This window comes from Pan troglodytes, chromosome 20, assembly GCF_028858775.2.
Source record: "Pan troglodytes isolate AG18354 chromosome 20, NHGRI_mPanTro3-v2.0_pri, whole genome shotgun sequence".
In the NCBI taxonomy this organism is placed as follows: Eukaryota; Metazoa; Chordata; class Mammalia; order Primates; family Hominidae; genus Pan; species Pan troglodytes.
This window is the reverse complement of record NC_072418.2, coordinates 41,271,185-41,288,803: the sequence shown is the minus strand read 5'-3', so window position 1 is coordinate 41,288,803 and position 17,619 is coordinate 41,271,185. Positions and strand designations below refer to the sequence as shown.

Here is a 17,619-nt window from a genome sequence, read left to right as displayed (position 1 = left end):
CCCCTGCCTCAGCCTCCCGAGTAGCTGGGACTACAGGCGCCCACTACCATGCCTGGCTAATTTTTTTTTGTATTTAAGTAGAGACGGGGTTTCACCATGTTGGCCAGGATAGTCTGGATCTCCTGACCTCATGATCCACCCGCCTTGGCCTCCCAAAGTGCTGGGATTACAGGTATGAGCCACCGTTTCCAGCCAATGCCTACTCTTTCTCTGTTACTCCCGTCTGCCTCTCTACCAGTGGCTCTCAAAGTGTGGTCCTGGGACCAGCAGCATCAGCATTTACTGAGAACTTAATGCATATTCTCAGCCGGGCATGGTGGCTAACACCTGTGATCCCAGCAATTTGGGAGGCTGAGGTGGGAGGATCCCTTTAGGTCAGGAGTTTGAGACCAGCCTGGCCAACATGGTGAAACTCTGTCTCTACTAAAAATACAAAAATTAGTTGGGCATGGTGGTGGGCACCTGTAATCTCAGCTACTCGGGAGGCCGAGGCAGGAGAATCACTTGAACCTGGGAGGTGGAGGGTGCAGTGAGCCTGAGACCGCACCACTGCACTCCGGCCTGGTGAATAGAACGAAACTCCGTCTAAAAAACAAACAAAAAAACACCAATGCACGTTCTCAGGTCTCCCGCTCCGACCTATTGAATCAGAAACTCTGGGTGGGGGCCAGCAGCTGGGCTGAACAAGCCTTTGAGGACTTCTGTGGGGACCATCGCCATATACGGTAGAGCCTGGAAGACCAAACTACAACTTTCCAGACCTCCTTGTAGCTGGGATGGCCCCATGATGCCAGCTGCTGAAAGGGGTTCTGGGAAAGTGTTTGCTTTCTCCATAGGAAGGGAAAGGTACTCAGAGGCTGCCAACTTTCCCCTCTTCTCTGTCCCCAACTGCCACTCACCAGGCAGCACAGCTCCATCTCAAGGCAAGTGAGACATGAGCCAGCATGGTAAAGATGCCGAGCAGGGAGACGCAGAGTGCCAATCCTTGAGGCTCTCCACAAGCCACAGCACTAGCCTGGCTCTGCCCTCTCTGGACTTCATGTTAGGGGACTGTTTGTTACACCTCTATTTGTTTAAGCCACAGTGGGTCAGGTTTCCTATTGCCTCCAGCCAAATACACTCTATCAGATACAGTCTGTGACCCTTTAGAAAGCATAAAAACTTTTGGTATCAGCAGAGAGCAAAGAAAAAAGAGACAGAGGGTCAGAGAGAACCAGAGACAGATGAAAACAGAGAGACAGAAGGCCAGGGATTTCTTTCCCTCCACCTGGGGTCCCTGAATGCTGATGGATGGGCAATAAGGCAGAGGTCCATGAGCCCCTCGATTCTGTCAGCAAACCAATGACTAGGCGCATTCATCCGTGAGTGTGTTTCTGGGGAGGAGAACCCCACCATCAGGACCATAAAAGTAGAACTGGCGAAGTGGAAGGTGGTTAGAACCCAGACTAGGTGCAACAGCTTACCTGGGCTGCCTCGGTGGGTCTCGGCTGCCCCCCGCCAGTCCCGTGGGGGTGCTGGAGCCAGAGGAGTACAGCTTCGGTCGGTAGCCCTTGCTTTGGCCGGCAACTGCGGGGGCAGGGGAGACCTCCCGCCGCCTGTCTGTGTGGTGGGACCTCCCAGCGGCCTCGCGACCCCCGCCACAAAGGCCCATACTTCCAGGGGGCTTGTGTGGCTTGGCGGGCCGTGGAGCCTTGGCCAGGGACATGCAGCTAGGGCTGGCGGTGTAGAGGGTGGTGTCGATGCCACTGTCACTAGAGCCACCCTTGGAGAGGGGGTCTTGCTCTGGCTCCAGGGGGTCCAGGGGGTCGAACCAGCGGTCATCACTGTGGCTGCTGGATGCGTTGCTGGAGAGGGTGTTGCTGCTGGAATGACTTGAGTATTGAGGTTCTCCCTGAGAGGCAAGAGAAGCGTGTCATTCCCAGACTCCAGGGCAGGGGCGCATCTTCCCTTGCCGGGTCCTCCCTTTGCCTGGGCCTGAACCCTGGGACCAGACAGCTTCAAATCCTGGCTTCTCATCTACTGGCCGTGTTACCTTGGGCAAGTGATTTACCTTCCCTTAGCCTCAGTTTCCACATCTGTAAAATGGAGGGTGATAGTAAGCCTGCTTCGTGGGGCTGCTCAGAGGAACAAATGACATCACGCACAGAACATGCTTCCCACATCTCAGACTCAGCGAATCTAAGACTGAGCTCGGCAGCGTCTTCCCCATCTCAGTGACGCCGGCCATGCTTTCAGCTGCCCCTGCCAAGAGCCGTGGACTCACCTTGACCCCGCTTTTGCTCTCACTCATGTCCAGCCCACTAGCAAACCCTGCTGCCCGCGTCCTCAACACAGATCCGGGACCTGTCACTTCCTGCTCCACGGCTCCGCGTGGTCCTGTCCATGCCTGTCCTGTCCTCCCCCTGGGGCCAGTGCAGCAGCCTCCTCCCTGGTCTCTCTGCACCCTCATCCCCCTGTTTATTCCCCACACGCAGCCAGCAGAAGGCTGAGAACACCTGAGTTAGATGATGACCCCCACCTGTGGCTCCATCTTACTCCAGGCACAAGTGAGAGTTCCCAGCATGGCCCATGGGGCTTTGATGCTTGGGTCCCGGTCTCCAACTTCATCTCCCCTCCCTCCCGATCACGTTGCTGTGGCCATGGTGGCCCCCTTGCTATTCTCGGAACATATTGGGCACTCCCCGTCAGGGCCTCTGCGCCTGCTGCTCCCTCTGCCTGCAATACTCTTCCCTGAGAGATCTTCGTGGGCCTCCCCCTTCCTTCACTCAAGGTTTCTGCTCAAAGATCACCCCCTCAAAGGCCCTCTCCGACCACATCATCCTTGAGCTGCAGTGCTTGTCACTCTCTCCCCTGGACTGTTTTTTTTTTTTTTTTTTTTTTTTTTTTGAGATAGAGTCTCGCTCTGTCGCTCAGGCTGGAGTGCAGTGGTGCAATCTTGGCTTACTGCAGCCTCTGCCTCCTGGGTTCAAGCGATTCTTGTGCCTCAGCCTCCCAAGGAGCTGGGATTATAGGTTCCTGCCACCACGCCTGGCTAATTTTTGTATTTTCAGTAGAGACGGGGTTTTACTAGGTTGCCCAGGCTGGTCTTGAACTCCTGACTGCAGGTGATCCGTCCGCCTTGGCCTCCTAAAGCACTGGGATTATAGGCGTGAGCCACTGCGCCCAGCCCGTGCTTTTTCTTATACAACAGATCTGTTTATCTGCTTACTGCTTGCTGCCCCAAATGGGAAGTCAGCTTCCTGAGGACAGGGCTGGTCTGTCCTCTTCATCATCATGGTCCCAATGCCTGGAGTGTTGTAAGCGCTTGTCAAACACCCACTGAACGAATGGATACAAAGAGATTGCCAAGAGCCCCTGCAAACCATCTCCTCCTCCTGGACACACAGGACTACATCTCCCAGCCTTCCTGGGCCATGCAAGACTACATTTCCCAGCCTCCCTTGCAGCTAGGTGTGGCCACGTGATGGAATGGAAGCGATTCATGCCATTTCCAGGCCTGGGCTAAAAAACACCTCCCATGTGATCTTTTCTCCCACTCACCTCCACTGCTGGAAAGACGCAGGGACCCAGCAGAGGGCTTGGAACCTCTGAGGGACAGCAGAGCCACAAGAGGGAGGGAGCCTGGGCTCTGAATCACCACGTGAATGGTGGGTAGATGCTCACTGAATACCTGCACTGCGCTGTTACAGGAGAGGGAAATCCACTTCCACTGTATGAAGTCACTGAGATTCGGGGCTGTCTGTTACAGCAGCTGATTTACCATGACTGATGGAACAATGAGGAAACTGCGGCTCGAGGAGGTAAAGGGATTTGCCCAAGATGACCTGGCTGATGAGGGCTGGAGCCAGAATGTGAACCTGGTTGGTTCCAACTCAGACCAAGTATTCAACCCCTCTGCTGAGTGGAAGGTGGCAGAGGTGGAGGATGTGCTCAAGTGTGAAGCTCAGAGGCCACACCCAGGCAGGCCTGGCTCCCCCGGTAGGGCAGGGTGGGGCCCAGACTCACTTTGGAATGCCTGTTGGGGGAATCTTTGCCTGCTGCATCCTGCCTGGACGGGTGCTTGTTCCCGCTGCTTCCGGCTATGGCTGAGAGCCTGGCCTGGGCAGGCACATGCCACAAAGGCTCTGTAGGAAAACAGGAGACACACCAGTGGTTAGGATGACTCAGGCCAGGGCCTGAAGAATCTGGACCCTCTGCCAGACTGTCTGCTCACCCACGGCATGACCCCATCAATTTACACCTTGGAGTGCAACACTCAGTAACAGAGAATACATCTCAGCACATACTATGTGCCAGACACCGTTCTGAGGGCCTCACTGAAGCCGTGCAATATCCCATTTCCCTCTCTCCCTGTCACCCAGGCTAAAGTGCAATGGAATGATCATAGCTCACTGTAACCTTGAACTCCTGGGTTGAAGCCATCCTCCCGCCTCAGCCTCCCAAGTAGCTAGAACTACAGGTGTGCATCACCATGCTTGGCTAATTTTTTTTTTTTTTTTGAGGTCTTGCTACAGCATCCAGGGTGGTCTTGAACTCCTGGCCTCAAGTGATCCTCCTGCCTCAGCTTCCCAAAGTGCTGGGATGATAGGTGTGAGCCACCATGCCTAGCCTCCTTTACCCATTTATCTATGAGCTTGACTGTCTTTTTTGACATGGGGTCTCGCTCTGTCGCTCAGGCTGGAGTGCAGTGGTGTGATCTCAGCTCACTGCACCCTCCACTGCCCAGGGTTCAAGTGATTCTCCTGTCTCAGCCTCCCAAGCAGCTGGGATTACAGGTGTGGCATCACCACGCCCAGCTAATTGTTTTGTATTTTTAGTGGAGACGGGGTTTCACCATATTGGCCAGGCTGGTCTCGAACTCCTGACCTCATGATCCACCTGCCTCGGCCTCCCAAAGTGCTGGGATTACAGGTGTGAGCTACCGCACCCGGCCCAAACTATCTTTTATCTTATTGGTTAGTAGAGTTCTTTACATATGCAAGGTAGCAATCCTTTGTTGGTTATATGTACATAGTTTTTTTTTTTTTTTTTGAGATGGAGTCTTGCTCTGTCATCCAGGCTAGAGCGCAGTGGTGTGATCTCAGCTCACTGCAACCTCTGCCTCCCAGGTCAAGTGATTCTCCTGCCTCAGCCTCCTGAGTAGCTGGGATTACAGGCACTGGCCATCACGCCCGGCTAATTTTTGTATTTTTAGTAGAGACGGGGTTTCACCATCTTGGCCAGGCTGGTCTCGAACTCCTGACCTCGTGATCCACCCGTCTCAGCCTCCCAAAGTGCTGGGATTACAGATGTGAGCCACCGTGCCACTTAGTGAAGTATTGCACTAAGTACATCAATGACCTGCCAGTTTCCTACTGATGGATATTTAGGTTATCTTGAACAGTCTTCCCTCTACAGTGGCCTTCCCTCTACATGCGACTTTGAGCAAGCGTGGGATTGTGTGTGGGACAGAGAGTGCTACTGGTGGAATTGCTGGTCCAAAGGTGAAGCAGGTTTAAGAGTAGTGGCTGCTGTGGATGTCAGGCCTGGCGCGGTGGCTCACGCCTGTAATCCCAGCACTTTGGGAGGCCGAGGCGGGCAGAGCACGAGGTCAAGAGTTGAGACCATCCTGTCCAACATGGTGAAACCCCGTCTCTACTAAAAAAATACAAAAAATAGCTGGGTGTGGTGGTGCACGCCTATAGTCCCAGCTACTTGGGAGGCTGAGGCAGAAGAATCGCTTGGACCTGGGAGGAGGAGGCTGCAGTGAGCCGAGATCGCACCCCTGCACTCCAGCCTGGCGACTAAGCGAGACTCCGTCTCAAAAAAAAAAAAAGAGTAGCAGCTGCTCTGGATGTCAACTGGTTTAACCTCTCCAGCCTAGTCAGTATGCCTGGACCAAGTATCTTGCTAACCTTAAAAAAAAAATTGGCCAGGTGCGGTGGCTCATGCCTGTAATCCCAGCACTTTGGGAGGCCAAGATGGGGGGATCATTTGAGGTCAGGAGTTCAGGACCAGCCTGACCAACATGGTGAAACCCTGTCTCTCCTAAAAATACAAAAAAATTAGCTGGGTGTGATGGCACATGCCTGTAGTCCCAGCTACTCGGGAGGCTGAGGTAGGAGAATTGCTTGAACCTGGGAGGTGGAGGCTGCAGTGAGCCGAGATCGCGCCATTACACTCCAGCCTGGGCAACAGAGCAATACTCCGTCTCAAAAAAATAAATAATAAATAAATAAATAAATACATACACACATAAAAAGTGACCAACCCCAGTGGAGGGCATTTAGATATTATCTATGGAAATTACAAATGCACTAACTGAGGAGCTGAACGCCAGTGATTTAACCCCAAAGCTGACTTTTGATCACTATGGTATTCAAGATCATTAACATAATGATAATTCCCATTAAGCGTGCGTTCTGTGTCAGGCGCTACGGTAAGCACTCTGCATACATTACCCTGCTGCGTCCTCCCAGTACCACTGTGAAGTGGGTATCAGGAGCATCTCCGATAGATGTGGAACAAGACTTGGAGAGGTTAAGCAGCTGGTCCAAGGTCACACAGTGGGAAAGGGCCAGGCAGGACGTGGGGCTCAGGTCGGCCTAGTTTAGCACCTGTGCTGTCAAGCCCTGCCTCCTCCCTCGGCTTCACCAACAACGGTAATGCTAGCAGTGGTGGAGAGTGAGTGCTCGATGGGCAGGAGCTCTTGTTCTCCTAATGATGGGCCGTGGGCTTGGCCGGCATTATCTCACTGGACCCCCCACAAACTGCCCTGGAAGGAGAGACACCTAGGATGTCCACTACAGGAGTGGGACCTGAGGCTGAGGGGGAGGAGGTCACTGCTGAGGCCACACACCAAGCATACGCCCAACTCAGAACTGCCCACCAGGCCTGTGGGACCCTGAGCTTGCAATCACACTGCCACTTCCGGTGCAAGCCCAGGGTACCCTTGGGCCCATGTTCCTGCTGGGGAAGGTGGCCTGGGTGACTGGGCAGGGCACTCAGGGCCACTGCAGAGAATGGCCTGGCTGGACGTGGTCTAGTCTCAGTTGAGGGTGTCACCGCCTGTGTGGCTTTCACTGGGGAACCATGGATGCGGGAAAGTGGGGAGGCTGGCCTCTTTGTCCACCTGCTCTGCCTCCATTGATGGTTTTCCTCTTTGGGGCATCTTTATACACCCAGAAGGTGCTGGCTCCCCGGGAGGTGGGCAGTCACGCTGGGAGACCACATTTCTACAGAGCGAAGCCCATGGCAGTCACATCCGGCCTCAAAAACCACAGACAACGGACAACTCCAGTGCTCTGCCTCTGGGCTGACCTCTGCCCCTGACTTGACACTTGAACTCGGCTGCCCTGCAGCACCTCCACTTGGGTATCTATTGGGCACCTCTCACTGAACATGGCCAAGGCCAAGCCAAGGGCTGTACCTTCCCCCAAACCTGCATCTCCCACAGTTTTCCTGCTCAGTTCATGGCTTCTCCTTTCAGCTGCTGTGGCCAAACCCCCTGTGGCATCCTTGACTTCTCTCATCCTCACAACTAGGCATCATCAAGAAATTTGGTTAACGCTGCCTTTAAAATACTATATCCAGAATCGTGCATCTCCGCCTACCTCTGTCCCCACCTGGTCCTGCTCCCACCCCACCTGACAGTAATCTGTAGCTAGGGGCTCCTGGGAACACCCGAGTCAGATCCTGCCCCTCCTCTGCGCAGAAGACTGAGACCTGCGGCTCCTGTCCCACTCTCAGTACAGGACAACCGCCTCCCCGTGGCCCACGAGGCTCCACATACTCTGCCCCTGTCCCCTCCCTGATCTCAGTTCTCACCACATGGGCCTCGTCGCCACCACCTCAGGGTCTCCAACTAGCTGTTCACTTTCCCTGGAATGTTCTCATCCCCACTGACTTCTTTGCATTATTCCAACCTCACCTGAAATGTGATTTGCTCAGAGATGCCCCCCAAACCCTGTAAATCTCTTTCTGCACACTGTGACAGTTTCCACTTTTTTTTCTTTTGAGACAGAGACTGCTCTGTTGCCCAGGCTGGAGTGCAGTGGCACAATCTCGGCTCACTGCAACCTCCACCTCCTGGGTTCAAGTGATTCTCCTGCCTCAGCCTCCCGAGCAGCTGGGATTACAGGCGCCCGCCACTATGCCTGGCTAATTTTTAGTAGAGATGGGGTTTCACCATGTTGGCCAGGCTGCTCTCGAACTCCTGACCTCAAGTGATCCGCCTGCCTCGGCCTCCGAAAGTGCTGGGATTACAGACATGAGACACCGTGCCCGGCCTAGTTTCCACTTTATACTCGGCATTACTGTTAATGTTTTATCATCATCGTGTCCCTGTTATTGTCCAATTCTCCCACCAGACTTTCAGCTCCAATAAGGCAGAAAACATGCCTGCCTGGCTCACCCGGTATCCCTGGCGCCCAGCCTGGTGGCATCATCAGTTGAATGCATGCACAGGTGAAAGGGCAGCTTCCTCCCCATCCTGGCTGCCCCTGCATTCTCCTGCCCCAGCTCTGCCCTCAGCAGGCCCTGATCCTGTCCCCTAGTTCTCTGGATCAGCCCTCAGTGACCTGCTGGCCTTCCTACCCCAAACTTGACATGCTGGGCAGGGGACAGCGTGAGAGCATGCTAAAACCCTGGGCCAGGCACAGTCTCTGGGCAGCCGGTGACCGTGGAGGCAACCCTCCCAACCTGGGTGCTCTGAAGCCTGGGAAACGCTCACACTCTGTGGGTGAGGGGTTGTGGGTGGAGCTTACGGAGGGGTTCTGGGACCCAACAGGGCTCTGTTCATATCCTGATTATGCTGCTCACCAGCAGTGACCTGGGACAAGTGACAACCTTTCTGTGCCTCATCGTCCTCCTCTCTAACCGGGGGCAGTCGCAGTGCCCACCCTGTCGCGTTCCTGAGACGACTAAACATGAAGCCATGTGCAGCGTGCACACTGGACAATCCACGAAACTGTACGGCTGTTATTAGGATGGCTCGCTCCATCGGGGCTGGGCAAACCCCTACATCTGCTGCGAAGCCTGATCCTTGCGATCTTTAGTGAACCACCTTTTTAAAATTTTTTTATTTTATTGAGACAGGTGTTGCTCTGTCGGCCAGGCTGGAGTGTAGTGGATCATGGCTCGCTGTAGCCTCAAACTCTCGGGCTCAAGCCATCCTTCCACCTCAGCCTCTTGAGCCGCTGGGACCATAGGTGCGCACTGCCACACCTAGCTATTTTTTTTTATTTTTTGTAGAGGCAGAGTCCCACTAGGTTGCCCACGCTGGTTTCGAACTCCTAGCCTCAAGCAATCCTCCCACCTCAGCCTCCCACAGTGCTAGAATTATAGGTGTGAGCCACTATCCCTGGCCTTTTTTCTGAGTCTTGAATACATTCTAGACCTCACAATGATTTCTTTTTTTATTTTTTAGATGGAGTCTCACTCTGTCTCCGAGGCAGGAGTGCAATGCGTGATCTCAGCTCACTGCAACCTCTGTCTCCCGGGTTCAAGTGATTCTCCTGCCTCAGCCTCCTGAGTAGCTGGGATTACAGGTGCATGCCACCACACCCAGCTAATTTTTATATTTTTGGTACAGATAGGGTTTCATCATGTTGGTCAGGCTGGTCTTGAGCTCCTGACCTCAAGTGATCCACCTGCCTCGGCCTCCCAAAGTGCTGGGATTACAGGCGTGAGCCACCACACCCAGCCTCATGATGATTTCTAAACACAGATTCCCCTGATCCATGTGGGCGTGTGTGTGTGGTGGCGGCAATTTTAGGAGTCAACTATAACAAGGTCCCAAGGAAGTGAGAGGGGAGCCAAGCTCCAGGGTACAGAAGAGGGAAGGGAAGGGCAACGGTGAGTTTCTTTTTTGGGGCCCATGGTGTATGCAGGAAACACTTCCTCCCCATTTTGTACTTTGGTGTGTAATGAAATAGCCAAGCAACACTTTTCTCTTTTTCTGAACTTGCTGAGGAAAAAGGAAAAAAGGGATCCAAATCTATCTGTCTTAGAGCAAAGATGACAGAATTGCAGGCAGTGACATGATCAAATGTGCTGAGGACAGGAGCAAACCACGCACACCCTGGAGACAGCAAAGAGGCTGAGGCCCCAGCAGTTCGACCTGCTTCCCTGAAGCCCAACCACTGTCTCTGGTTTTTGTTTTTTTTGAGACAGAGTTTCTCTCTCGTTACCCAGGCTGGAGTGGAACGGCGCGATCTCAGCTTACTGCAACTTCTGCCTCCCATGTTCAAGCGATTCTCCTGCCTCAGCCTCCTGAGTAGCTGGGATTATAGGCATGCACCATCACGCCTGGTTAATTTTTGTATTTTTAGTAGAGAAGGGGTTTCGCCAAGTTGGCTAGGCTGGTCTCGAACTCCTGATCTCAGGAGATCGGCCTGCCTCGGCCTCCCAAAATGCTGGGATTATAGGCGTGACACTGTCTCTGGTTTAAGAGAACCATGGGCTGAGATATTGAGGAATTCTCCAGGCCACGAATCTTGGGGCATGCAGCCTCTTCCATACCCCACAGCATCTGGGGGAGCTGGTGTGCTGATGGGGTCAGCTCTCCCAGCTGCCTGGAAATTCTCAGACACTCCCTAAGAGGACATCTCCACCCCTCCCACTCTGACGTCACTGCTTTCTAACATTGCTCATTTGTTTGCTTCCTTCTGAATCCATCTCGCCCATTCATCTGCTGGTTCTCAGACTTCAAAGGGGCTACAAGTTTGTTCTATGGAATTATGATTAAAATATTCATCTGAGTAGTTCACAACATGATTAATAATGGGGAAGACACATTGAGAAGATGCTCAAATCTTAGCAGTCTTCAGAAAAATGCAAATTACAGACATAAAAAATTCAAATTACAAAGCCAGCTGGGTGCGGTGGCTCACGCCTGTAATCCCAGCACTTTGGAAGGCTGAGGTAGGAGGATCACCTGAGCCCAGGAGTTCGAGACCAGCCTGGGCAACATGGCAAGACGCTGTCTCTATAAAAAATGTTTTTAAAAAATAATAAATAAAATAAAACCATAATGTGGTAGCACCACCTGCCCCACCGGAATGAATGAAACACAGAGGCTGGTGAGGGCATGCAGCAACTAGAACTCTCACATGTTGCTAGACAGAGTATAAGATGCTTTGTCATTTTGGGAAACAGTTTGGCACCTTCTTATAAAGTTAAACATACTAGCCCTGTGTGGTGGCTCACACCTGTAATCTCAGCACTTTGGGAGGCCGAAGCGGGCGGATCACTTGAGGTCAGGAGTTCAAGACCAGCCTGGGCAACATGTTGAAACCCTGTCTCTATTAAAAATACAAAATTAGCCAGGAGTGGTGGCTCATGCCTATGGTCCCAGGTACTTGGGAGGCTGAGGCAGGAGAATCGCTTGAGCCTGGGAGGCGGAGGTTGCAGTGAGCTGAGATTACGCCACTGCACTCCAGCTTGGGCAACAGAGTAAGACTCTGTCTCAAAAAAAAAAAAAAAAAGAATAATAAAATAAAATAGCTGGGTGCGGTGGCTCACGCCTGTAATCCCAGCACTTTGGGAGGCTGAGGCGGGTGGATCACGAGGTCAGGAGTTCGAGACGAGCCTGGCCAAGATGGTGAAACCCCGTCTCTACTAAAAATACAAAAATTAGCCAGGTGTGGTGGCGCATGTCTGTAGTCTCAGCTACTTGAGAGGCTGAAGCAGGAGAATTGTTTGAACCCAGGAGTCGGAGGTTGCGGTGAGCCGAGATTGTGCCATTGCACTCCAGCCTGGGCGACAAGAGCGAAACTCCGTTTAAAAAATAAATAAATAAATAAATAAAATAAAATCAACTTAAAAATATGACCTAGAAATTTCACTCCTAGGTGTATACCCTACAGAAATGTGAACATATGTTCATCAAAAGACAGGCACAAGAATGTTCCTAGCAACACTGCTCTAGGCAGCCCAACTGCAAACAACCCAAATGTCTATCAACACCAAGATGTGGCAATAAGTTGTGGCTTATTCAGACAACGGGGGATACCACTCAGATACTGCGATACCATGTACATTCACTGGCTGGCTGTCACAAATGTAACACTGAGTGACAGAAACCAGACACACATACACAAAATAGACACAGTGTGATTCTGTATTCTATGAAATTCAAAACCAGGCAAAGCTCAGGCTGTGAGAAGTAGGACAGGGTTCCTTTGGGGGTACTAACTTGGAGGGGAATGGGGGTTTGGAGAGGCTAGCCATGTTCTATTTCCTGCCTGGGTGTGTCCACTCTGTGATAGGTTATCAGGCTGTGTCTTCATCATGTAGGCTCTTTTTTTTTCTGAGACAGAGTCTTGCTCTGTCACTCAGGCTGGAGTGCAGTGACTCGATCTCGGCTCACTGCAACCTCTGCCTCCCAGGTTCAAGCAATTCTCCTGCCTCAGCCTCCTGAGTAGCTGAGATTACAGGCATGTACCACCACGCCTGGCTAATTTTTGTATTTTTAGTAGAGACAGGGTTTCCCCATGTTGGCCAGGCTGGTCTCGAATTCCTGACCTCAAATTATTATCCGCTCGCCTTGGCCTGGCCTCTTTTTTTTTTTTTGAGACAGAATCTTGCTCTGTCACCCAGGCTGGAGTGCAGTGGCACGATTTCAGCTCACTGCAACCTCTGCCTCCCAGGTTCAAGCGATTCTCCTGCCTCAGCCTCCCAAGTAGCTGGGATTACAGGTACATGCCACCATGCCCGGCTAATTTTTGTATTTTTAGTAGAGATGGGGTTTCCACATGTTGGCCAGGCTGGTCTCAAACTCCTGACCTCAGGTAATCCTCCCACCTCGGCCTCTCAAAGTGCTGGGATTATAGGCGTGAGCCACCCCGCCTGGCCACGTGGGCTCTTAACATGTGCCGTATGTCCATAAAAGTTGAAAACAACACAGGAGGGTTTACGTAATGAAAAGCCATGGGACGCAGCCAGTCCTGCTCCTGAGAGCTCAATGCTTAATCTTTTTCAGCTACCTTCCCTGGTGGCTCCCAGCTCCGTGTCACACAGCTGCATGCCGGCTCTGGCCTTATCAGCGGGAGCAGATGCCACCTGCCGATGCCCTGTCTGGACGGATAAGGATCTCGCTCGCTGGTTCCGCTGCTCTCCTGGGTGCCCTCTCTAGTCTTACACGTGGCGCTTACAGCTTTCTTTTGTGTTTTATCCGTCACTCACAGGAGGGGGAGTGTTGCCTGTCAAGCTCTAAGTAAGAGGTCCTGCAGAGTGAGGCAGGCGGGTGGGCGCAGCAGCTGGTGGGGGCCCTACCTGGCTTCTGGCGTTCCATGGTGCTCTCCTGGCTGGTCAGGCCACCGGAAGAGGAGTCGCCGCTAGACGTCCCATCGTGGCTGAAGTGGGGATCAAGAGATAGCAGGGGGTGTGGGGCAGCCGTGTACCTGCAGGGGATGAGAAGAGACGTGCCCAGGGTGAAAGATCAGCCTATGTCGAAAACCACCTGAGCCTGAGCCTGAGCCTTGCTCGCCAGTGGGTTTTAGACACACGGGAGGCTCCGCTGTGGATGATACAAAGCGGTTAGGAAGGCTGGATGAGTAAGCCTGGAAACGTGCTATTAGCTGCGGGTCCGGGATGAGAGTCTCGCCTGGGAAGCCTGCCAGGGAGCTGGTGGCGGCGGGGCAAGGCGGGTTCCTAAGGGAAGGAGGGGGCAGAGGCCGCTTGGGCCGACAGCCCTACCCCTGGGCTCCTCTCAGGGGTCCTGTTTTCTGGCTGTGACATGGGGTGAATGTCCCCAGCAGCTACTGCCCCAGGCCTCTCTCGGGCTGCCTTGCTCTGATGGAGACAGCAGGTTGGGAAGCATTCATGGGTGCAGCAGGCCCTGAGTTGGGCAACTGGGGCTTCAAAGCTCACCATGGCCTCTTGCCTAGACAGATGCAGCCACTTCCTAGCCCACAGCCTCAGTTTCCTTAGCTGTCAAGAGGCGGTAACAGTAGGTCCTTCTTCTCAGGACTGAAGGATGCCCCGTCATGCCCAGTGTTTAGGCAGGGGCTGATTCCTGACACATGGTGACTTGGGACACCTGGCTGATGGGCTAGAACTCTGTGTGTCCTACCACGCCCAGCTCACGAGGTAACATTTTCTACCTCATAGAGTTGGGGAGTGGATGGAATAAAATTATCCCCTAGACAGAGGTCCTCCCGGAGGCCAGCTTTGCACACCCACATGCAAGGCTAGGATTTAAGGGAGGTGGTGGTAGAAGGCTCTCACTGTGCCCTCCTGTCCCAGTGGCATTCTCTATTTTTTTTTTTTTTTTTTTGAGATGGGGTCTTGCTCTGTCAACCAGGCTGGAGTGCAGTGGCACAATCTCAGCTCACTGCAACCTCCGCCTCCCGGCTCAAGCGATCCTCCCACTTCAGCCTCCTGAGTAGCTGGTACTATAGCTGCATGTTACATGCCCGGCTAATTTTTAGTATTTTTTGTAGAGATGGGTTTCACCATGTTGCCCAGGCTGGTCTTGAACTCCTGGGCCCAAGTGATTTGCCTACTTCAGCTTCCCAAAGCGCTGGGACTACAGATGTGAGCCACCATGCCCGGCCCCAGTGGCCCTGTCTACAACCATGGGGTGAATCTTGTAGACACTTCCTAACGTCCAGTCCTCCTTGGATCACAGCCGGTCGTGGCAGAAAGTCTTCTCCCTGTCTGAGGTTGGTTCAGAGACAGGCCTGTGACAAAATTTTGGCTGATGAGACACGAAGGGAGGTGAGTTATTAAGACGCCCACAAAACATTCCAGTTCTCCACTTCCAAGCAGGTGGCAGGACACACTTCCAGGTCCCTTGAGACTGGCTGAATGGAGTCATGTGACCAGCGCTCATAGCTGAGCTGTCAGGGAAGTGACTTGGAGTTGCTGGCTGCCTGGGGAGCCTGGGTCCTGAGAGGTCCCTGCCAACCAGCAGTGGAACTGTGGAGGGGCTGAGAAATAAACGTTGCTGATTTAAGCCACGGAGACTTTCAGGTGTCTGTTACCCAGTACCGTCTGACTGAAATGGGGTAAGTCTGCCCAGAGGCTTCTGGGAAATCTCCTTGCTCCTAAGAGGGATGACAAGAAAAGATGGCCTCTCTTTGCCCTCCAGATGCTGCTGGGTCCAGATTTAACATCATAAGCTGCTGCTGCCCTCTTGCTACCAGGCTGCAGGTAAGACCCACTCTGATGGTGGAAGAGAGGAGGCAGAAGGAATCTGGCCCTTGATAATGTGGTCAAGACGCTGGATTCACCCTCCCTGGAACCTGCCCTGCTCCTGAGCTTTCTTTTCTGTGAGATAACAAATTCCTACAATGTTTGAGCCAAAATTTGGTTACTTCAGCCAGAAGCACCTCACTGACACAGGCCCTGTGCTCTGGGGGAGTTACTGAGCCTCCATTAATAATGTTGATATTAGCCAGGTGTGGTGGCTCACGCCTGTAATCCCAGCACTTTGGGAGGCCGAGGCAGGCAGATCACTAGAGCTCAGGAGTTCGAGACCAGCCTGGCCAACATGGCAAAACCCCATCTCTACTAAAAATATAAAAATTAGCCAGGTGTGGTGGTGTGTGCCTGTGACATCCCAGCTACTTGGGAGGCTGAGGCAGGAGAATCAATTGAACCCGGGAGGCGGAGATTGCGGTTGCAGTGAGCCAAGACTGTGCCACTGCGCTCCAGCCTGGACGACAGAACAAGACTCCATTTCAAAAAAAAAAAAAAAAAAAAAGTGTTGATATTGCAATTCCCTGGTTGGCTCCTGGCATCTGTACTTTCAACTTGGGAGGATCTGGTAGGGGGAGGTGAGGTGATAAACTAGGATCCCCCAAGATGCCAAAGAGGAAGTAACTGACTTATCCAGGGTCACCCTGCCAGCTCAAAGCCAGGACTGTCTCTACAGGGACCCTGCCCTAATCCCCTGGCTTCAATGCCCTGAGCACAGTAGAGAGGTGTTTCAAGGGGCACTGCACTCTCTGAAAACTCAACTCCACTCACTTGCCAGGAAAAAACACACCATCCTCCCTGCCCTCAACCAGACCTTGACCTCTGACACCTCCAGGAAAGGAAGACAGGGCCCAAACACAGGAAGTACGAAACGTGAATTCTTACTTTTCTCAATGTCTGAGGGCCCAGTTTCCAGCAATCAAAGGGATTTTACAAAAGCAACTTTGACTATAAGCAATCTTCATCTTACTAGCTGACTTCACACCTGGCTAGCTGCCTGGTAAAATGTGGCTCCATCCTTGCTGGAGTTCGGAGTGTTGATGCACTTACTCAGTTTTCCCAAAAAGTCGCTGTGAAATCCTCAGCACTCAGGAAAAATGGCTAGGATGAGCCCGGGGAGGGCGGAAAGTCTGAGTGGCGGATGCTGCAGGCTGCTCCCAATGACTAGCCTCTCCTTCCTCCTTGGTAACAGAATCCCAACTGTATCTGGGGCAGCAATGAGACTGGATCACCAGACTACATGTCCCAGGATCCCTTGCAGCTCTGGCCAATGAGATAAAAGTGGAGGTGCCACACATGACTTCCAGTCTCGAAGCTTCCTCATGAGTGTGCTGCGGGTGCCTTTGCCTCACCGCCTCCTCAAGGCTACAGCTTGAACAGCCACTTTGAACCAGGAGGCAAAAGGCCAAGGACAGCAATACATCAAGGAGGGGGGGCCTGGTTTCCCATCAATGTGGGGAAAGAAACATCTTGTCAGAACCACTATTTTGTATACTATGCAGCTAAACCTAATCGTAATACATAGACCCTCCTCTTTAGTTGGGCATATTTTACCTTGTTTCATCTCTCAGCTACTTTCCCCAATCAGACAACCCGTACTTTATCCAACCATGTACTTCTCTTGCTAACAAGACTTTTTCTGTTTTTTTGAGACGGAGTCTTGCCCTATTGCTTAGGCTGGAGTGCAGCAGTGACGCGAACTTCCGCTTCCAGGGTTCAAGCGATATTCTCTTGCCTCAGCCTCCCAAGGGAAGACAGGCACACGCCAAGATGCCAAGCTAATTTTTGTATTTTTATTAGAGATGAGGTTTCACCATATTGGCCAGGCTGGTCTCAAACTCCTGGCCTCAAGTGATCTGCTTGCACCTGCCCACCTCGGCCTCCCAAAGTGCTGGGATTACAGGTGTGAGCCACTGTGCCCCACCCAACTAACAAGACTTTTTATTATCCCAATGCACACTGACCTATGTTGACCATTCATTGGGATGCTGAATATATCCCATTTGAGACCATGTCTATCACTGTCCAATTCTGGTCAAACTGATTGGAAATCGGGACATTCCAGCATCTCATCACACACGGCTCTGGGGAAACATCCCCGGCAGAAGAGAAGATCAAATTGCTGTCTTTAACCTCATCTGAGTAATTTTAAAGTAATTATCTCTTCTTGGAAGATAACTCACTTTATAAAGGGTTTGGTGTTTTGGGATGAGCTGACTAGCTATGGTTTCAGATGTCTCCAGGCAGAAGCTGGAGGTACTGACTCTGGGGAGGAACCTTACGGGGAGCAGGGTTGGGCTACGGGACGCTGGCTTGAGCTTCCCTCTTGGCCACAGAGGAAAGCACCAAAACAGACAGGACTGTGGGCAGGAGCCTCGCCGGGCGGAGAGCTCCAGCCCGCTCTGTCAATCTCCCACATCAACCGATGGAACAATA

General features: G+C 52.5%; 1 protein-coding gene across 7 annotated transcripts in view; it reads right to left on the bottom strand.

Annotated features, from left to right (window-relative positions):
* The window catches only part of SIPA1L3 (signal induced proliferation associated 1 like 3), a 310,057-nt gene that overhangs the window by 59,846 nt on the left and 232,592 nt on the right, over positions 1–17,619 (bottom strand). For all 7 annotated transcript variants that reach the window (XM_024351291.3, XM_524247.9, XM_024351290.3 and 4 more), the window contains 3 exons: positions 13,255–13,382; positions 4,006–4,124; positions 1,464–1,891 (listed from right to left, as the gene is read on the bottom strand). In XM_024351291.3, coding sequence (XP_024207059.1) covers positions 1,464–1,891; positions 4,006–4,124; positions 13,255–13,382 — 675 coding nt within the window. The remainder of the gene's footprint in view (positions 1–1,463; positions 1,892–4,005; positions 4,125–13,254; positions 13,383–17,619) is intronic.